Here is a 22,991-nt window from a genome sequence, read left to right as displayed (position 1 = left end):
AAAGCTCATTAGCCGTACCCAGAAAACACAGAGCGTAGAAAAATCTCTATCACACACCACCTCGTACCGCTATCCCAAAGCTTTCAGGCTTCAGATGAGTATGAATCAAAACTTTAACAACAATGTTAATGTTATATTTTAAGTTCTCATGCACAATATTCTCTATGAGACTCATTAATCAGGCTTCTCAGTTTGATGCCAATCTAATGCTTGTTTCCCATGTGGCCGATGTGGTTTCTGAGTATTATAATCAATCATAAAGACTTCACAGTTTGAAAAATGTGTCAAAAAACAGCAATGGTCAAATATGCACTACCAACTGAAATTATGGATTTGGTTAGATTTTGATCCAATGAATCAAATCAAAATTTCATACGAATCAAACTCATGTGTTTACATGAAGGCTTTTCAGTCTGATTGAGCCATCAATCTGATTACTAATGGATCATTTGGTTGCATGTAAACAATTTTTAGCTTAAGTATTTTCATTTTGGGATTCACTAAACATTTTAAAACTCTATATTCAATAAACTAAAATAAAAAAAACATGTCATACATATATTCTTTTCTAGCACATGTGGAAATGTATGCAGGCATATTGATTTACTGTACAGGGAGAATACAGAACTAGCTTAAAACATTGCTAGCTTAATGCTACATACTGCCCCAGGCATCACAGTGTAAATGCATTAGCATATTAGAAAGCAGTTACAGGTTGGCTAAATATTGTCACAGATCTGCCAGGCTCTGTCACCAACCAATCACAGCGCATCACACGCACCTGCACATCATTGAGACACTCATTAGCCATGCCATAAATAGACACACCTCACAGCACCCCAGTGTCCGGCCTCGTTAATGCGAAGAGGACTGCCATAGCTATCACAGCTTTATGCCTACTACTTACCTCCTTGTATACTTACCTGCAGTGTCTCCTTCTGAGTGTGTTCTCCAGCGATCCCCAGTCAGTCTGCTCCTGTGTTCTGTCCCTGTCTGTCATCTGGGTGAGGTGTGTGTCCAGTTTGTGTTCCAAGTTCCCTGTCAAAAGAAGATACTCAAGTTAACACTTCTCCAGATTACTGAAGACCTCCAGGATCACCACTCACCTGTCTCACTCCTTGTTGCTCAGCTTTTCTCAATAAATACCTGTCAATTCATCCATCTCTCTGTCCGAGTCCTACTTCTGTAACAGAAGACCGGACCTACACCAACAGACAACAGCATGAGCACTCCCGATCCCTTCCAAGAGCTTGTGGATATACTCCGACGAGCTCTCGCACCGGCACCACCGCCTGCACCTCCCGTCACTTCCGTAATCAGTTCCACCAGTTCTTCCACTACCGTGATCTCCTGTCCTATGGCCAGGCCAGCGCCCTATTCTTTCGTGGTGGAGGAGTGCAACGGATTTTTATTGCAATGTTCCCTAGCTCTTGAAATGCAACCTCAATTGTACCCCAATGAAAAGGCGAAGACCGCTTTTATCATTTCTCTTCTGAAGGGCAAGGCGTTACAATGGGCAGAAACTATCTGGGCACAAGAAGGTACTTTTACTCAATCCCTACAAAATTTTGTACTTCACTTCCAAGAAGTTTTTGGCAAACCTGCACACGACACTTCAGTAAGTGACAAATTATATCATTTACGTCAAGATGCCATGTCCATTAATGATTATGCCCTTCAGTTCCGCACCCTTGCTGCTGCCAGCGGATGGAATGAATGTGCCCTTTTAACTGCCTACCGTCAAGGGTTGGAGCCCAGACTCTGCTTACAGCTTGCTGCCTACGATGATTCCCATGGATTGGAAGGTCTCATCCAACATTCCATTCGATGCGCTATACGAATGATATCCTGTCTAGAAGAACTAACTCCCATTTCAGGTTTCAATTCACTCCTCCGCCACCAAACAGGCCAGAACCCTCCAGAACCAGTCAACGAACCCATGCAAGTAGACCATTCACGACTGTCAGATCAGGAACAACAAAGAAGATTTACTCTTAGTTTTTGTCTGTATTGTGGAGAGAAGGGGCATCTTCGAGCGACATGCCCCGCGCGACCCCCCTCGCCTCTTGGTGAGTACCATTCACCCGGTTATACACAACCTAAAACCACTGGCGATAGAAGTTCTGCTTACTGCCTCCGAATTCTCTCTTCCAGTCAGCCGGGAACTTCATCTCGGGAAGCCTCTGTCGGCAGCTCAACCACAGCCACCCAGAAGAGTTACCAAATTCAATCAGTAACTGGCACTCAGTCGTAAATGTGTTAATCACAGTGCTGGGCCTGTACATCTTAAAATTGGATTGCTGCATGAGGAGAACATCCATTTACTGGTTCTGGAGGGTTCCACTGCCGATATTATCCTCTGACAGTCTTGGTTTGTTCAACATGAGCCCAATATTTCATGGCATACTGGTGAAGTCCTGAAATGGGGTAACCAATGCTTTTCCAACTGTTTTCCTAATGCACCTAAACCTGTCTCTTTCAGTCAATTCCATCGCCTTGAATTCCACGTCCATTGAAAGCCCTCCAGAGAAGATATCAGTAGACATTTCTGCCTGTTACTCCCATTTCAGTGATGTGTTCTGTCCCCAGAAAGCCTTCCAGTTGCCTCCACACCGGCCATGGGACTGTGCAATAGAGAGCAATCGAGCAGAAGGCCATGGAGGAGTATATTGAGGAGGCACTCAAGCAAGGTTATATCCGTCCTTCCACATCCCCTGCTTCGTCGAGCTTCTTTTTTGTGGCCAAGAAAGACTGAGGATTACGACCTTGCATCGATTATCGAGCCCTGAACAAGATAACGGTCAAATGCCTTTATCCCCTTCCTCTCGTCCGAGCGGCATCAGAACATCTTCGCGGAGCCACTGTGTTCACCAAGTTGGACCTCCGCAGCGCCTACAACCTCATCAGAATACGTGAGGTGGACGAGTGGAAGACGGCCTTTGTGACCCCTACTGGCCACTATGAATATCTGGTTATGCCCTATGGTCTTGTCAATGCCCCCTCCGTATTTCAAGATTTCATGCATGAGGTGCTCCGGGAGTATCTCCACAAATTCTTGTTGGTCTACATAGATGACATCCTCCTCTACTCCCGGAGCATGGCCGAACATCGCCGCCACGTTGTGGAGGTCCTGCAATGCCTGAGAGACTTCCACCTATTCCTCAAGGCAGAGAAGTGCTCCTTCCATCAGTCCTCAGTGTAGTTCCTTGGATATATCATCGACAGCGGTGGCATCCAGATGGACGAGGGGAAGGTGGATGCCATCCGTAAATGGCCCACTCCTGATACCATTAAAGAGCTTCAGCGTTTCCTGGGGTTCGCCAACTTTTACCGCCGCTTCATCCATAATTACAGCTCCATCAACAGACCACTGACCAACCTGCTCCGCAGCAAACCCAAAGCTCTCTCCTGGACCCCAGCAGCCACCGAAGCCTTTGAAAGGCTCAAGGAAGCGTTTACTAACGCCCCAGTCCTTGTACACCCAGACCCCAGGAAACCATTCTTTGTGAAGGTCGACGCATCCACCTCAGGAGTTGGTGCCAATCTCTCCCAGCAGCAGGGAACACCAGCTAAACTCCATCCATGTGCCTTCTCTCGCAAGCTCAGCCCGGCGGAAAGAAACTACGACATAGGTAACAGAGAACTTCACACCATTAAATTGGCCCTAGAAGAGTGGAGGCATTGGTTTGAGGGTGCACAACATCCCTTCACAGTTCTCACCGATCACAAGAACTTGCAGTATCTGAGAGAGGCCAAGAGACTGAACCCTCGCAAAGCCCGATTGGCCCTCTTTTTCATATGCTTTAACTTCACGATTTCTTACTGTCCAGGTCCCAAGAATATCAAAGCCGACGCCCTGTCTCACCTCTATGACTCCAAGGAAGAAACTAGTGAAAAACCTGAATCCATCATCCGCGAGAAGATCATCGTAAGTCCCATTCAGTGGAATTCAAGTCCATTCACCCCCACCAATGCTTCCACGGCCACTCCGCTGGGCTGTCCACCCGGCTTGCAATATGTTGCCAGGGCTCAACGCACACCCCTCATTCAGTCTGTAAATTCATCTCTGGGCACTGGCCACCCAGGGGCCAACAACACCCTCTCGCTGCTAAGAGATCGCTTCTGGTGGCCCAATATGGCCGGAGATGTTGGAAGGTTCGTCCAAGGCTGTGTAGACTGTGCCATGTCCAAGAGTCCACGCCACTTACCAGCAGGGAAGCTGTTTCCTCTGCCCGTTCCCAATCGGCCCTGGTCACACCTAGGAGTCAACTTCGTTACGGACCTTCCTGCCTCCGATGGTAACGCATGCATTCTGGTGGTGGTTGATCGATTTTCTAAGTCATGTCGTCTCCTTCCTCTCAAAGGCTTACCCACAGCAATGGCAACTGCCGAGTTGATGTTCAACCACATCTTCCTATACTTTGGTATCCCTGAGGATATCATCTCTGACCGTGGACCCCAAAACATATCAAGGGTATGGAAAGCCTTCAATCTCCTAGGTGTGACCATCAGTCTGTCCTCCGGATACCATCCCCAGACGAACGGGCAGACCGAACGAAAGATCCAGGAAGTAGCACGATTCCTTCGAACCTTCTGCCATGGCCACCAGGACACTTGGAACCAGTTCATTGGCTGGGCCAAGTACGCCCAGAATTCTCTGCACCAACCAGCCGTGACTCCGTTCCAGTGTGTACTCGGGTTACCAGCCACCCATGTTCCCGTGGTCTGGGGAACCGGCGGATGTACCATCAGTAGACTACTGGTTCCGAGAGAGCGAGAGGGTCTGGGACGCTGCTCGCCACCATCTTCAGCGAACAGTGCGTAGGCGCAAAATGACAGACGACCTTCGAAGATCCGAAGCTCCCAAGTACCAACCTGGACAGAAGGTCTGGCTGTCAACCACAGACATCAGGATGCGCCTATCCTGCAAGAAATTAAGTCCCAGATTTGTTGGCCCCTTCACCATAATCAAGCAAGTCAACCCGGTCACTTACCAGCTTCAGCTTCCCCCTCAGTACAGGATTCACCCCACATTCCATGTTTCGCTGCTTAAACCTTACCACTCTCCTGTTTCACCCTCCACAGAGCCTGGCCTGACGGAGGAACCCCTATACCATTGATCCTGGAAGATGGCGCCATCTATCAAGTTAAGGAGATCTTGGACTCCCGGCACCATGGTGGTCGGCTGGAGTATCTTGTAGACTGGGAGGGCTACGGCCCAGATGATCTCGTCTTACTTGAAGAGTTCCATGCCAGCCATCCGGAACGTCCAGCACCCAGAGGGAGGGGTAGACCACCACGGCGTCGGGGTCCTCGGCCCTCGGGAGCGGGCCATGGAGAGGGGGTAGTGTCACAGATCTGCCAGGCTCTGTCACCAACCAATCACAACGCACTCCCTCACCTGAGTACTGATCACACGCACCTGCACATCATTGAGCCACTCATTAGCCATGCCATAAATACACACATCTCACAGCACCCCAGTGTCCGGTCTCGTTCATGCGAAGACGACTGCCATAGCTATCACAGCTCTATGCCTACTACTTACCTCCTTGTATACTTACCTGCAGTGTCTCCTTCCGAGTGTGTTCTCCAGCGATCCCCAGTCAGTCTGCTCCTGTGTTCTGTCCCTGTCTGCCATCTGGGTGAGGTGTGTGTCCAGTTCGTGTTCCAAGTTCCCTGTCAAAAGAAGATACTCAAGTTAACACTTCTCCAGATTACCGAAGACCTCCAGGATCACCACTCGCCTGCCTGCTAGGATCACCACTCACTCACTCCTTGTTGCTCAGCTTTTGTCAATAAATACCTGTCAATTCATCCTTCATTCTGTCTGGGCCCTACTTCTGTAATATATATCAAAATACAGTATTTTATCCTGTAAAATAATAATAATTCACTGGATGTTATGGAAATGCTAATGCATATGGGAGTGCACAACTTAACACAAATGTGCACAGACAACATACTGAATCTTTGTTTGGCATTTTCTGGACTTATGTGAGCTGCAAAATGTCACAGAGCATTTTGTCATTTAGCTGTTTTGCCTGAAGGATTCTTGAGCCCAAAATCATAATTTTTTCTCATGACTGTTTTCCCACCCTCTATCTGACCCTGACAATTAAACTGATCTTTTTTTCCCCTTTTTTTGATGCTGTGCCTTTTAAGACTTTAATGTAAACACCCTCTTTGTATATGAAATATTAACAACTTTGTCCTGCACTCTCACATAAGCTGCAGGTTTGTTGTCAGATCCGACATAGCCTCGCTGCATTGTGACATGTTCACAAAACAACTTAATAATAATAATAATTCATTACATTTATATAGAGCTTTTCTGCTTTTCTAAGCACTCAAAGCGCTCTACATTGTGAGGAGTGGTGTCTCCTCATCCACCACCAGTGTGCAGCATCCACCTGGATGATGCGACGGCAGCCATAGTGCGCCAGAACGCCCACCACACACCAGCTTACTGGTGGAGAGGAGACAGAGTGATGAAGCCAATCAATGTAAGGGGATGATTAGGAGGCCATGATGGTCAGAGACCAATGGGGAAATTTGGCCAGGATGCCGAGGTCACACCTCTACTCTTTTCTAAAGACATCCTGGGATTTTTAATGACCACAGAGAGTCAGGACCTCGGTTTAACGTCTCATCCGAAAGACGGTGCTTTTTGACAGTATAGTGTCCCTGTCACTACACTGGGGTGTTAGGACCCACACAGAACCGCAGGGTGAGCACCCCCTGCTGGCCTCACTAACACCTCTTCCAACAGCAACCTAGTTTTCCCAGGAGGTCTCCCAGCCAGGTACTGACCAGGCTCAACCCTGCTTAGCTTCAGTGGGCAACCAGTCTTGGGCTGCAGGGTGATATGGCTGTGGCCAACTTGTGCTAAAACGTGACATACATGATCATGCTGCTAGAATGCTAAAGTATCATTATGAGCATTCATCATCAATCTGGTATCAAATGCATTTCAGTTGAGGGTAAATAAGTTAACTTTCTCTGGATCAACTATCACAAAAAAAACATTTTCTTCTTTGATTCTTTCCTGTTCCACAGCAATCAATGCCATGATAAGAAGCCACATTTGGACAAGGTCCTCTTACACGTCAAGTGATTAGGTGGTGAAGGAATCAACAAAATAAAAAAGAAAGAATGAAAGACTGCTCATGACTTTCTATTTAACTTGCTCAAGGTCTCTCTGTTTGTACAGAACACATCAGTTTCTCTGTTAAAACTTCCTGAAATGTTTCTATACTTCTATACAACTCCAACAGGCCATTACCCATAACGCAACTGTCACATTTCACAGCTCTGAATGAGAGCGACATTTATTAGAGCTGACCCTGAGTCATTCAACAAGGGAAATAGAGTAACAAAAGCCACATTAGTCATACCCAGTGGGTCAGTTTCCATTATGTGAATAGTGCACAGTTTGAGAAGCTGGGGAAGAGTCGTCATAAGAAAATTAAATGAGGGCTTAAACTACTGAATTTTGCTCAGTAGTTAAAGATCTCATTAAATGTTTAACAAATCAAATTTCCGTTTCAGTGTCAACATATTTCCAACTAAAATAGGTTGCTACCTTTAAAGGGATTGTTCATCCAAAATTAAAAATTATTTCATTAATTACTCACACTCGTTGTTCCAAGCCCCTAAGAGCTTCGTTCATCTTAACACAACTTAAGGTATTTTTGGATGAAATCCGAGAGCTTTCTGACCCTCCCAGATAGAAATCCAACTACCATGGTGTTGCTGACACAGGAGCTGGTGTTCTGACGTATAGGACCCGGATGCACTGCGGCTTGTTTGCAAGTAGAAAAATTCACACGCATGTACCATGGTACTCTCGTGAACGCACAGTAAAGACTGACATGGAATAGCAGAAATTGTTGAATAAAGTCATTATGTTTGTTTTCTTTGTGCACAAAAAGTATTCTCATAACTTTATAACATTACGATTGAACCGCTGATATCACATGGACTATTTTATTGATGTCCTTGCCAACTTTCTTGAACATGTCAGTTACATTGCTGTCTTTGCAGGGTTCAGAAAGCTCTCGGATTTCATCAAAAACATCTTAATTTGTGTTACGAAGATGAACAAAGGTCTTATGGGTTTGGAATGATATGAAGGTGAGTATTTAAGACATGTGGTCTTTAAGATACCTAAAGGTATGCTAATGTGTAATGTAGGGTAGCACATAGTAAGGTTAATGCTATATTTTTTATGATGGATTTATTTTTTTTATTTAATAAATACTGTATTGTGCCCATTGCATTTTTGAGAAAAAAATCCTCACTTCTTGCTCAGATACAAACCAGAAAAGAGAAGACAGGAGCTACAACATTTTACAGTATTGAGGCTTGGTATCACTCTGCAGCCTTGAGTTATCTGTGTTTACTTCATCACATATTCATTCTGACCAATGCTCTGCAGACTTGGGCAGTCAGCAACTTCAAGTTGAAATATTGAGATGGATTCTCACTTTCAATGTAAAATTAAATAAAGAAAAATCTTATTTTTTTTAAAGAAATTCTTGGGAAGTTCATTTTTGACTTTTTACATATTATGTGTTCTCTGTGCACATGCCTGTACATTTCTGAAAAACACATTTGTCTCTACTCACCGCTCTCTGTTGAATTTGAGAGAGTGTAGGATAGCCGGACGTCGCTGTCGCAAATTCCAGAGATGGAGCGTGTCGTCTGCACAAGCTGTGACCAGCGCCCCCTACGAACACATAAGTGTAAGAGTAACCCTCAATCCATGCAATGAGATGGTAAGTTTACACCAATTTTAACAAAGAAAGTTACATTCAATTTATGACACTTTAGACATAGACTTTTTTTTTTTTTTTAGGTGTCAGTGGCACAGTTCGTGGCATCAGCCATTGTGATGTTTCATGTGACAAAATATTATTAGATTAGATTAGATTAGATTCAACTTTATTGTCATTTATGCAGAGTACAAGTACAGAGCTAATGAAATGCAGTTAGAATCTAACCAGAAGTGCAAGAATATAGTGTTTTATATACATATAAGTGCAGAGTAAGTGAAGATATGATTTACAGAATATACAGTGGAATTGCTATATACCGTATTGAGCAGAGTATATACAGAATATAAAATAGGAATGCAATGTAGGGATTGTATGTACATTATGAACAGAGCAATGTAGATTATATAGATTACAGATTATATATACACATTATGAACAGCAGAAACGTGAGAACAGTGGTAATAAATAAATACAGCTGGATGAGTGTGCAAAGTATTGATAGAACAATGTATTCTATGCAAAATAGCAGTAGTGCAATATTTTATAGAAATAGTTTACTGTGCTTGTACAGTAACAACTTTAAACAGTTTATAGTGTAATGACTTTGACAATGTTAAATAAGTCAGTTTTCTATTTGTGACCTAAAATGCAATTTATATAATATTGAACCTAATAGAACACCTGGAACGGAATTGCTTGTATGTCTAAAGTGTGTTTCCGTTTCCACTTCAATGTCCTAAAATTCTATGATGGGGAAAATTATGAAGCATACAGTGCATCTTGCAGGTCACAAATTAAATAAGAATTTACTCCTATAGTTGCTAGGAAATGATAAACCTTAATTTATTCTGTCACATCAATATGTTTCAGTCGGTATAACGTTGCTGTTTCTTCATGCATTTCATGCATATTTCATGATATTAAAGTCCTCCTTGGATAGAGAACAGTCTGAAGAGAGAGAATTGCCACAAGTAATGCTGTGCTCTATGTATTACAAGACTCAGGATGGTGTTCATGGGGACAGAAAGAGAGAAGAGAGCAAAAAGTGATGAAAGTGTCTAAAAGTGTGAGTGTGAAAAATTTATTTTCCACCATGCCTGACACTGTCAGGATGACAAAGGTCTTTCAGGCCCATTTTATCTGGAAATCCTTTATAATTTTGAAGCAATTATCTCATTTTCTTTTCAAATGCTGGCTGCAATGTTCAGGCAGCAAATAATACATGACAAACCTGGAAAAATGAGTGACATTTCATGTCGGGGATGACTCTGAGAACATTTCAGTATTAATGTTAACTCGCTCTGCCAAATCACTGCCTACTTTGAGGGTGATCATGGGCCAGCAGGAAGTCTCTAAACACTTTATCTTCTTCATGACTTTGTGGTTCCCCTTCAGGAACTCGAGCTGCGTCCGAAAACGCTTAGGGAAACGCCTTCAGCGTGAGCTCGCTCTGAATCATCTGTACAATCAGTCCAATGGAAGGGCAACCAGGAAGCTTTAAAAGCACGTGCGGCGGAGCCGGCTTCAGCTTTCTGTCATTCAGCAAGCACTCTGTGTGTATGTTAGTCTGATACTTGTTTTATGAGTCCTATTTAGTGTTGCTTGTCAAACAAAAATCCTCTCAATAAGCACTATGTCTAAGGCCACACACAAGTCTAAACATAAGGGCGATCTCGGATCATGTTTCAAGCCGTGTATTCCTCCCTGCTCTTGCTACATCACGAGCGGGGATACACACATTTTGTGCGTGGTCTGCCTGGGTGCGAGGCATGCGTACTGAGGGAGCCGACTGCCCACACTGTGAGCGGCTTCTGCTATGCACGCTTCGCTCCCGGAGGGTTCTGCGGTTTCTTCCCCCCGAGGTGAGGGTTTGACGCTTCATCTCTCTTCCTCCGAGGAGGTTGATGTGGTGAGCGTCGATGAGGATGCGCCTCCTCAATTGCCCCAGTATGAGGAGCTGTTGGAGGTGGTTACTCGAGCGGTTGCCAAGCTAGACATCGACTGGCCTGCCGAGAAAAAATCTAAGCTGCAGAAAAGCAGGTTAGATGAGCGGTTTCTGTGAGCAAGGCCACCACCTCCATACCGGAGCCTACCGTTTTTCCCCAATCTCCACACTGAGGTGTCGAGATTGTGGGTAAAACCGTTCTTATCCTGCCTCTTCATCCCCGCATCTGATGACTACGGTAATGTGGGGGGACTGAGTGAGCGCGGGTACAGAGCGATGCCACGGGTTGAACAAACGCTCGCGAGCTATCTGTCGCCCGGGGTTGCATCGTCTCTGAAGGCTCCGGCTTTGCCCACCAAAGGCTACGTACTACTTCTGCGTTGGTGAGCAAAGGGTATGCGGCAGCAGGTTGGTGCGTGTCTGCACGCAGTGTCTGTGTTACAGGCGTACCAAGCCGAACTGCTGAAAGAGTGATATTTCAGAACTCAGGAGGACCGCTGATTTAGCTCTCCGCGCCACCAAGGAGACCGCCCGTGCCATTGGGCGCTCCATGGCAGCTATGGTGGCAGCGGAGAGGCATCTGTGGCTGACTCTTTCTGATATGAAAGATAAAGATCGGGTCTGCCTTATGGACGCCCCGCTTGCGCCTTCTGGCCTGTTCAGCAACATCGTCAATGCAGTCGTCGACAGGTACCAGGAGGCCCATAAACAAGTGGCGGCATTCCAGCGGTTCCTCCCTCGCCGCTCTCAAACTCTGGAGGCCGCATACCAGCTCCTCATATAGGGACACACAAAAACAGAGTGTCGCCTCTCGTGTGCCCACGCAGAGAGGCCGAGGTGGGCGGCGCTCTGCGCCGGGGACTTCTAAGCCAAAGACGGACCTGCGGGCTTTCATTCAGGCTATGAGGTCCTCGGCGAATAAGTCCTGATGTATGTGGTCCAGGACTTCTGAGGGCGACCCCTACTGGGGTGGAGCGGTGCACACCGCATTACACGGTGCCCGTCTCGCCTCAGTGCCCTCAGGGGATCGGTCTGTCAACCCTGCCGGTGTTCCAGGGTGCAGCCGTCCCCAGCAAGCATTATTTTCAGTTCTTTCCGCCCGGAGACATAGCGGAGCTGAAAAACTCGCCACCTCTTTGGAGGTCTCTGCAGCAGTTCGATCGGTCGCCCCCTGCCGGTGCGCCGCTTCAAGGCACTGATCTAGCTGCTGCAGTTACACCAGAGGTCAGTCTCGAGAGACTGATTCCCTTAGTAGATTACTTGGCAGCGTGGACGCTACTACCAAATGTAGCTCGTTGGGTCCTGCACACGGTAGAGAGGCTATCGTATTCAATTCGGCGCTCCGCCGCCGCCGTTCAACGGGGTCATTCCGACTCGGGTTGGCCCCGAGCAGGCTCTGGTGATGGAACAAAAAGTCAATACTTTGCTGAGGAAGGAGGCCATCGAGGTGGTCCCTCCTCACGAAAGACAGTCCGGATTTTACAGCCAGTACTTCATAGTTCCAAAGAAGGATGGAGGGTTGCGTCCCATTGTAGATCTGTGTCAGCTGAACCGCTCAGTCATGCGACTGAAGTTCAAGATGCTCACAATCAAACATGTCGTGTCTCAAATCAGGTCCGAGGACTGGTTTGTAACGATAGATCTAAAGGATCTATCGTTACAAACCATATCGTACTTCCATGTCTCCATCCTTCCCAGTCACAGGAAGTTCCTGAGGTTTGCTTTCGGGGGCGAAGCTTACCAATATCGAGTTCTTCCCTTTGGCCTACCACTCTCACCCCGTACTTTCATGAAGTGTGTGGATGCGGCACTGGCCCCACTGTGGCTTCAGTGCATCCGCATACTGAATTATATCAACGATTGGTTGATCCTAGCTCAATCAGAGCAAATGGCGGCTCGACATCGAGATTCTCGCCCACATGAAAGACCTGGGGTTAAGACTAAACGCCAAGAAAAGTGTGCTTTCTCCATTACAGAGGACCACTTATCTGGGCGTGGTGTGGGATTCGACCACGATGCAGGCAAGCCTGTCCCCTGCTCGTATATAGAGTCGATCCTCACAGCAGTCAAGAGAGTGAAAGAAGGCCAGTCACTTACTGTCAAGCAGTTTCAAAGACTGCTGGGTCTGATGGCAGCTGCGTCCAACGTGATACCTTTTGGCCTGCTGTACATGAGACCCCTACAGTGGTGGCTCAAGACCAAGGGGTTCTCCCCCAGGGAAAACCCACTCCGCACTTTCAAGGTCACGAGACGATGCATACGTGCCTTAGACATGTGGAGGAAACCTTGGTTCTTGTTCCAGGGCCCGGTGTTGGGAGCTCCTTGTCGCCGTGTAACACTAGCGATGGACACGTCCCTCACCGGTTGGGGAGCGGTCATGAGTGGCCACCCTGCCCATGGTCTGTGGAGTGGCCGCCATCTGACATGGCATATCAATTGGCTGGAGATTCTGGCCGTGTTTCGAGCACTCAAACACTTCCTCCCAGACCTAAGAGATCACCACGTGTTGTTGCGCACCGACAGCACGTCGGTGGTCTCGTTCTTAAACCCACCAGGGAGGTCTGCGGTCGCGAACCCTTGTACAAGCTGGCGCACCAGATCCTTGTGTGGTCCCAAGGCAAACTCCTCTCATTAAGAGCAGTGAACATTCCTGGGCATCTCAATGTGGGAGCAGACGTTCTGTCGAGACAGGGGCCGAGGCCCGGGGAATGGATGCTTCACCCCGAGGTGGTGAAGCAGATATGGAGAGTGTTTGGCCAGGCACAGGTGGACCTGTTTGCGACTATAGAGTCAGCTCAATGTCCCCTCTGGTTCTCTCTGACTCATCCAGCTCCTCTAGGACTGAATGCTATGGTGCAGACTTGGCCGAGGCTTCGTCTGTACACTTTTCCCCCTATCGCTCTGCTGCCGGGAGTTCTGGCGAGAGTGCGCCGGGACGAGGTCAGTCTACTACTGGTAGCGCCGTATGGTTCTCGGACCTGATTTCTCTCCTCAACGGCACTCCATGGGAGATTCCCGTCAGGGGAGATCTCCTCTCACAGGCGGGGGGCACAATCATCCACCCTCGCCCGGAGCTGTGGAAGCTGTGGGTGTGGCCACTGAGGGGGCACAGCTCATAGCTTCCGGTTTCTCAACCGAGGTTGTCGAGACCATCCTCCAATCCAGAGCTCCCTCTACTAGGAAACTGTACGCTCTGAAGTGGACACTCTTCACTTCATGGTGCGGAGACCGCCAGCTCGACCCAGTTAACTGTCCGATTGGTACAGTGCTGGAGTTCCTGAAGGCCCGTTTCTCCGCAGGGTTAACCCACTCCACCATTAAAGTTTACGTGGTGGCCATTGCGGCCTACCACGCTCCTGTCAGTGGTCAGTCAGTGGGTAGACACCCCCTCGTTACACATTTCCTCCACGGTGCACTGAGACTAAGGCCGCCGGTACGTTCACGTGTCCCCACGTGGGACCTGGCTGTGGTGCTAGAGGCTCTTTGCAAGGCTCCCTTCGAGCCCATCGAGGAGATATCTGACAGACTCATCACTATTAAGACTGCCTTCCTTCTGGCTATTTCCTCTCTAAAGAGTTGGTGATCTTCAGGCCCTTTCGGTGGACCCTGCCTATCTTGACTTTGTGCCCAGCATGGCCAAAGTTTTTCTCTACCCTCGAGCGGGGTATGTACCTAAAGTTCCCTCTGTTACACCACAGCCCATCGTACTTCAGGCCTTCTGTCCTCCTCCCTTCAGGGAGCCAGACCAGCTGAAGCTTAATTGTATGTGTCCAGTGCGAGCACTGGGCACGTACATCCACAGAGCTGCCCTGTGGAGAAAGGCGGACCAACTGCTTGTGTGCTATGGTCCCCCTAAGAGGGGTATTCCTGCTACAAAGGAGACCCTCAGTAGGTGGATAGTGGATGCGATTAACACTGCCTATGAGTCCACTCAGCGTCCCTCGCCAATGGGAGTCAGAGCTCACTCAACCCGAGGTGTGGCGGCCTCCAAGGCCTTCTTAGCAGGTGTGTCTATGCAGGACATCTGCAACGCTGCTGGGTGGTCCACGCCCCTCACTTTCATGAGGTTCTACGACCTCGACATGCGAGCCACTCCGGGGTCTTCTGTTCTCTCGTCCTAGTTCACATTGGGCAGCGACTTGTCAGTCTGGCGGCGTGGGTATCTCGTTCCCTAAGCGTTTGCGGACGCAGCTCGAGTTCCTGGAGGGGAACGTCTCAGGTTACATATGTAACCATGGTTCCCCGAAGGGAACGAGACACTGCGTCTCGAGGCCACACCTCCGGCATCCCTGCCAGCGATGGCTTCATTCCTAGAAGCTGAAGACGGCTCCGCCGCACGTGCTTTTAAAGCTTCCTGGTCGTGACGTCACCCGCCCGTGACGCCTTGCCCTTCCATTGGACTGATTGTACAGATGATTCAGAGCACGGTCACGCTGAAGGCGTTCCCTAAGCGTTTTCGGACGCAGCGTCTCATTCCCTTCGGAGAACCATGGTTACATATGTAACCTGAGACGTTTTGTCTCCATCTTTGTTCTTTCTCAATGCATTGAATCCAGATCCATTAGTCAGGTGACTGACAACTGTGTTTCCATGGTGATGGTGTTTAGGTAAACACAGAGTGCACCAGCACACCAAAGGACAACAGCAGAGAAAAACAGATGTCGAGAGGGAATTTTAGTTGTGTCATGTCAAAGTCAATGTGAATTCCCATTTGCGACCCATTACAATTCCATAACGTGATATTTTCCAAGTGAAACGGGATATTCAACAAGAAAATAAATTGTACACTTCAGGATTTGGTTAGATGGTAAAAGTGAGCGTTGCACACAAAAATGAAACCACTTAAATAATATAATAATAATAATAATAATAATAATGATATATATATATATATATATATATATAAATATAAATATGGGATGAAATAAAATAAACAGAAGAGAAAGTAGTACAATTTCTAAAATTATAAATAAAATAAAGCTAAATGTACATATTAAAAAAAGAATTAAAAAATGTCATAAAATGACTAAAACTTATAGAAGATTAATAAATATGAATAAATACTATAATAGTATATAAACAATACAAAAAATAACACAGATGAGAGTTTGGTTATTTTTTGGTTATTGTCTATTGTCCAATAGTCTGCATGGCTTAAGTGATGTCAGCAGGAAAGGAAATTTGTTTCAGAAGTAGTTCAATTTACAAGACAAACACATTTTTCCTTTGAATTAACATGCAATAATGAATCACATTCACAATTAGACCAGGGACGAGCATTTAAAAAAAAAAAATATTTTGATTTTATGTTGACTTTAAGGCAGAGGAAGATTGTGAAAATTAAATTACAGCAGAACACTAATAAAATTATGTGTTGTAATCCACAATAAGTGGTGTGGGATATATTGTACGAATGTAACCATTTGGTTTGTGAGGTAGCATCCCTTGTGATGACGAATGTTATTTACAGCACTAATTTAGTGTTATTAATAAAATCAATATGAATGAAGATTGAAACCCTGAAGTGTAATATCAAAATAATGTACCTCAGGATAAAATGTCAAGAGTGTTTGCACACAATATTTGTCCAATCAATTCCTCCAGTCTCACGTCTCACTAAATGAGATGATTTTCAGTGTCTGGTATAACATCTGCGTCTTATTGTGAACAATTCATCTGAGCATGATATTCCGAAGAAATAACAAATGTTTGTCTTTGTCATTTTTAATCAAAATGCAATAATGTTCTCTTTATCCGAAACACCTTTTTTTTCAGCTGATATCATCATCTAGAAAAAGTAATGCCAAATATCCATTTATTCATAATTTTAGGCTATTATTTTAGGTACAGTAATGCATCTTTTTTTAAATATCTCATTACACAATAACAGAACACAATAATCCAATGTTGGTTAATATTGCTTTAAAGTGCCCCTACTATGGCTAATAAAAGGTTCATATTTTGGTTTTGGAAGTCCCCAACAACAGGTTGACATGCATGCAAGGTCAAAAAAACACTTATAAACTTTTATAATATGCATTTATTTTTACTTTACTTGCTCAATGACTCCCAAACGATTCGCTCAATGATTAATTTTTCCAAACCCCTCCTTTGCGTGATGCTAATCTGCGGTGATTGGTCCGATTGGTCTCATCATGCCTGTAATGCCTGATAAAGCAGTGTTTGTGAGAGCAGTGCTGCTTTGTGTACCAGGGAAACAGCTATTTTTATCGCTCCAAAAGTGGCACCTAGAGGCAAAGAATGAATTTGCATTTTCATTCAGACCAACGCAAAAAGACCAAGTGGGTGGGCAATATGCTAATGTTTCATGCTGATGTCAACATGAGATGGCTTGGGACTCGTTTTAAAAATTACTCCTTTCAATGATTCAGAGTCGACTCTTTATTTTGAGAGACATTAACTTTATACACGGTGCACTTTCAGATTTAAAACTTTGCAGGATGTTTTCATTCACTTAAAGCTGTCTTACACTCTACATGAAAGGGAATTTTAAAAAATCCATAATAGGGGCACTTTAATAAAAAAAAATCAAAAATCTGCAAGTAACAAAACTTTTAAAAAGAGGTAAAGGAACACTTTGGAATGCTTTAGGGTGAACTTGACCTTTAACCGGCACATCCTCAGCACCATCTCAGTTCTCAGCAGCTAAGAAGCTCAAAGAAATCTGGCCTGATTCCTGAGGCAAAGATTTCATCATCTCCACAATTGACTGCAAACTCAGATTGAGGTCTGGCTCCACTTTTCACCAACCCATGAATTCCCGGCGGATGAAAAACCTGCCCTAAATGTTTTCTCGTTGAATATACTCCTTCACTCTGAAAAACATCCCATTACAAAAGTAAAATGCCTCGCAAATGCCATTTTCTTTTGACTTCAAATGTGTTTATATAGGCTTATAATCCAAAATGGCCTCCATGGCAACTCTCCCACTTTCCCTCTTTTGTTAGCGCACTAACTTCTCGTTATTCATGAGATGATGCGGCGCGTGTGCATAAGAGCGAGACAGAGAGGCTGAGAAACATTCAGCACTTGACACGTCTGATGGGAAGTAATGACTGACTGCATTAACACCACAGGGCTGAGAGGGAAGGCGGCTCTTGACCTAAACGTATTCCTCTGCAGAGTCGAGCGTGCATTTACACACACACACGCTGTCTATCCTAAAATACAGATTAAAACACACAAATATGCACTTTGCCCTCCTACGTGCTTTCTACATATGCTGTGTACATGAAAATGTGCTGTAATATATGCGTGCCTGCAAGTGTGGGTGTTCGGTACCTCGTTGATGAGAAACTGCAGTTGGAGAACTGCCGCCCCACTCTCATGCTGGCAATGACAGTCCACTCCTGGCCGTCCCAGACTGATGACATCAGAGAGTTAAGGAAAAGAGGACAGTCATTTACAATGAAACTTTGATGCATCAAGGTTGTACTTTCAACACTTTCCATACAGCATTAAAAGCTGGATTAAACCGATAGAAAGCATAGCGATCCAAGTAAAAAGTCTCTGAAGGACTATGTGTGAAGTTCGACAGCTCTAAAAATACTCAAACTTAGTTTGGTGAGTGTGTGTAACAGAAAAAGAGAGAGATTGCAAATCTGTGCCACAAGCTAATGGACTCATGAAGTGACTCCAAAATCAGCTCCTCGCACTGTTTTAAACAGATCTTCCTGTAGGAATTTGCTACAATAACACACACACACACAGCGATCGATCGATCGATCACAAGACAGTCGGAAAGGGAAGAGCATGATGCCATTTGTCTCTCCTCTTATCTATACATGTGTACACACAGCTGTGTCCGATCACTTCAAAAGAGTTAAATACAGGTAATAACAAAGGAGGAAAATGTTTCATGACAGAAACAAGGTCAAACTCATCCAGTATCATTCATATAAACCACATGCAGAAGTGGTTTATATAAATATCCACCTGTATAGTGCTTATACTTTCTATTCATCAAAGAGTGGCCTTTTATTGTGGCCATAATGCTATCTAATTAGCATCTTGATATGCCACACCTGTGCGGTGGATGGATTATCTCGGCAAAGGAGAAGTGCTCACTAACACAGATTTAGACAGATTTGTGAACAATATTTGAGAGAAATAGGCCTTTTGTATACATAGAAAATACATATACATACATATACATAGTTCAGCTCATGAAAAATGGGGGCAAAAACAAAAGTGTTGCGTTTATCATTTTGTTCAGTGTATATTATAACCCGCAAGGGTTATTACAGGCCTAAACCACAAATATAAATGCACAGCTATAGTCTAGGTGACAACAAACAAGTTTGCAGTCTCGCATCCATCAAACAGCAAACAAGCCTTTACATGAAGTTATATTAAAATAAAAGCCTGCCAAATGCATAAATGTAAAAGTATTACGATCCTTGTTTTCAATCCGAGCGCTCCCGGGCTAAAAACCTGGCAGTGTATACAAATACAATACTGACTTTGTTTCAACCATACAAACTCTCTCCAAAACATCACTGTCCAGAGACATGTCAATGTACCCAAACATGCAAAATGATTGACAGGCAGAGAGGCGCCTCCAGGTTTTTTTGGGTATCATGCGTGGGCTCGGATTTGCTGAGATTTTTTTTTCTGTCAAAGAGACAGGTATGATTTCTCAGGACTATCTAATATATTTCAGTGATATCTGTCAGGTAGCAGGGTCATTTTATGCATGCTGTACAGCAGCTTTAAACACAGGATCCCAAGGCCATTAAACACAACAGGGCAATCAAATGGTCAAACCTGCACTTTTATTTGCCCGTCTGTCCTGCTACTGCTCACCCGATCACACAATCAAAAGTTCATACTGCACACTGAAAGAAAAAGATAGAACGTTCTAGAATAAACCGCTACAATCAATAATAAAACATCTAGTGATTTTACAATGACAGTGGTTATTGATGATGGACACTGAAAGGACTGCCATTTCAGCAAGTGTGAGTGAGTTTGTGTGTTTTGAGGAGGATCGGTCATAGGTATAATTGTTCTGCATGTTTGATTGGCTCTTAATTGTGCTTAGTTAAATTGCTGACAAACATGGGCGTTCAACCCACATGTTCAGGAATCAAGTTGTTCAGTAGCGCCTGGGATAGAAATCACCACTGAACACAAACAGACCAATGCACAAAATCCAGATTAAACCATGTGCTTTATATATCGACTGCACAAATGGCTTGCTAATAAGATGAACTTCCACTCGCAGATAAACCACAGGCTCAACACAGCTAAACAGCCTCTATAAAACATCACTTTAGAGATTTTTTTCCTGTGCACCACCAAGTATTTTTAACCTTGTTTTTGAAGATTATATAAAGCTTTGGTTATATTTGTATTTGACAGATATACAAACCGAATTCCGGAAATGTTGGGACGTTTTTTAAATTTGAATAAAATGAAAACTAAAAGACTTTCAAATGACATGAGCCAATATTTTATTCACAATAGAACATAAATAACACAACAAATGTTTAAACTGAGAAATTTTACAATTGTATGCACAAAATTAGCTCATTTCAAATTTGATGCCTGCTACAGGTCTCACAATAGTTGGGACGGGGGGATGTTTACCATGGTGTAGCATCTCCTCTTCTTTTCAAAACAGTTTGAAGACATCTGGGCATTGAGGTTATGAGTTTCTGGAGTTTTGGTGTTGGAATTTGGTCCCATTCTTGTCTGATATAGGTTTCCAGCTGCTGAAGATTTTGTGGTCGTCTTTGACGTATTTTTTTTGTTTAATGATGCCTCAAATGTTCTCTATAGGTGAAAGATCTGGACTGCAGGCAGGCCAATTCAGTACCTGGACTCTTCTACTACAAAGCCATGCTGTTGTAATAGCTGCAGTATGTGGTTTTGCATTGTCCTGCTGAAATACACGTTGTCGGGAGGGGAGCATATGTTGCTCTAAAACCTTTATATTAGTGTTGTCACGATACTGGAATTTCTAACTTCGATACGATACCTTGAAAAATATCGATATTCGATACCATTTTCGATACCACGGTGAAAAAAACTGCCACAATATTAAAGGGGTAATTTTTTAAATTTAAAGATAAATGTAACAAGTCGAGAACATGCGGTATATTTTACATGAACAAAAAAATGTCTTGAGGTACTGCATTTGATTTATTTATTAATCTTTTATTAATCTTAGTTAAATGTTAATTGAAACTAACGTTTACTAATACATGTACTAATTAAAATCCAAAGTTCTATTTGTTGATATTCTCATTTGCTTCATAACCAAAATATTTCCAGATATAGGGCCCTATGAAATCCGTTTTATTTTTCCCCAAATTCAGTTTTATTTTTTTCTACATTAAATTTTTAATTTTTCTGGATTCTGTTTTTTTCCATTTGAATTTTTCTGGACTCTTTTTTTTTAATGGTCAAATTAAATGCTATTAATCTAAAAGCATGTCTAATTCATTAAAATCATGAAAATTATACAATTGAACATTTCATTTATTAAAAGTGTAACAAAAATGACACGTTTAGGGCCGTATGAAATGTTTTATTTTTTTCTCCCCTTATGTTTTATTGTTACCAAATTCTGTGTTTTAGCATGTCTATTATTTGAATGCATACAAACTATTTTTATTTATTCTTACAGTAGCCTTATGAAATGTGTTTTCCCCCTCAGAAATTCTGTGTTGTGTATTTAAATTTTACTGGATATCAGATGAAGGCATAAAACAATTTTAATTAATTTATATTTGAATTAATGAAAATTAAACATTTACATTTTTGGCAAATGAAGGGGATTTACTATTAAAAGAAAAATATTTTGTGATTATTTATTTTAAAAAAATTAACAGTAGTAGTAAGTAGTAGTATTATGTACATTCTACTAAATAATAGTAATATAGCCTATTTCTGGCACACGGTCTTTAATAGGCTAAGTTAAAACAAACTTTTATTTTAATACCTTTAAAGTTCTGTGTGTGTATGATATGATGCTAGTTTTACTCAAATTAAATGGTAAAATGCTCGTAAAGTGCCTTTCAGATCAGTTCTGGAGATATTGTTGATGTATTTATGTCCTCATTGAGACGGCAGACGCTGAAATCACCGCGAGCGCCACATTAATAAACAAAACCACACGTGCAGCACATTCACACAGAGACGCGCAGAACATGCAGGATTCATATTTAAATCGACTTTTGCAGGTTAATATTTACAGATACTAGTCCATATCGCGATTTGATTTAAGTGTAATGACCTACTTTTGATTAATTCATCCAAACTTTGACAAATTCCGTGACATTCCGCGTTAAACTGTAAATTCCGTTTTTATGACTGGATTCCGTGGCGTTCTCTGCATCGTGGAGATCATAGATCCCTACAGATAGCGCTCCTGCTGTGTTCTTTAACAACCAGAGCAGTCATCTTTCTATTCACTTCACTTTTGCTATTTAACCAGAGCGAAGGAGACGAGTGCGGTCACGTGTGGTGCTTGTCCACGCGCCTTTGGATAGAAGTGAAAGTGACAGCTCGGCTAGTATCGGTGTATCGATACTTCGGGAAATTAATATTGGTACCGTTCAGATATTTCAGTATCGATATTTATCGAAATATCGATATTTTTGACAACACTACTTTATATACCTTTCAGTATTCATAGTGCCTTCCAAAACATGCAAGCTGCCCATACCGTATGCACATATGCACCCCCATACCATTAGAGATGCTGGCTTTTGAACTGAACGCTGATGACACGCTGGAGGTGGGTTTCCTCCTCTTTAGCCTGGAGGACACGGCGTCCGTGATTTCCAACAAGAATGTCAGATTTGGACTCGTCTGACCATAGAACACGTTTCCACTTTAAAACAGTCCATTTTAAATGACCCTTGGCCCACACGACACGACGGCGCTTCTTTACCATGTCACATATGGCTTCCTTTTTGCATGATAGAGCTTTAGTTGGCATCTGCAGATGGCACAGCGGATTGTGTTTACCGACAGTGGTTTCTGGAAGCATTCCTGGGCCCATTTAGTAATGTCAATGACAGAATCATGCCGATGAGTGATGTAGTGTAATCTGAGGGCCCAAAGACCACAGGCATCCAGGTCTTCGGTCTAGTTCCTTACGCACAGAGATTTATCCAGTTTCTCTGAATTTTTTGATGATGTTATGCACTGTAGATGATGAGATTTGCAAAGCCTTTGCAATGAGACGTTGAGGAACGTTGTTTTTAAAGTATTCCACAATCTTTTTACGCACT

General features: G+C 43.9%; 1 protein-coding gene across 1 annotated transcript in view; it reads right to left on the bottom strand.

Moving 5' to 3' along the window:
* The window catches only part of LOC306877294 (syntaxin-binding protein 5-like), a 195,452-nt gene that overhangs the window by 95,608 nt on the left and 76,853 nt on the right, over positions 1 to 22,991 (bottom strand). Inside the window, exons 3-4 of the mRNA XM_079428977.1 lie at positions 18,028 to 18,109; positions 8,631 to 8,731 (exon numbers count right to left, since the gene is read on the bottom strand). Coding sequence (XP_079285103.1) covers positions 8,631 to 8,731; positions 18,028 to 18,109 — 183 coding nt within the window. The remainder of the gene's footprint in view (positions 1 to 8,630; positions 8,732 to 18,027; positions 18,110 to 22,991) is intronic.

This window comes from Barbus barbus (assembly GCF_936440315.1).
Source record: "Barbus barbus genome assembly, chromosome: 11".
NCBI classification, from domain to species: Eukaryota; Metazoa; Chordata; class Actinopteri; order Cypriniformes; family Cyprinidae; genus Barbus; species Barbus barbus.
Note: the sequence above shows the minus strand (reverse complement) of the source record. Positions and strands in the feature narration are given on the sequence as shown.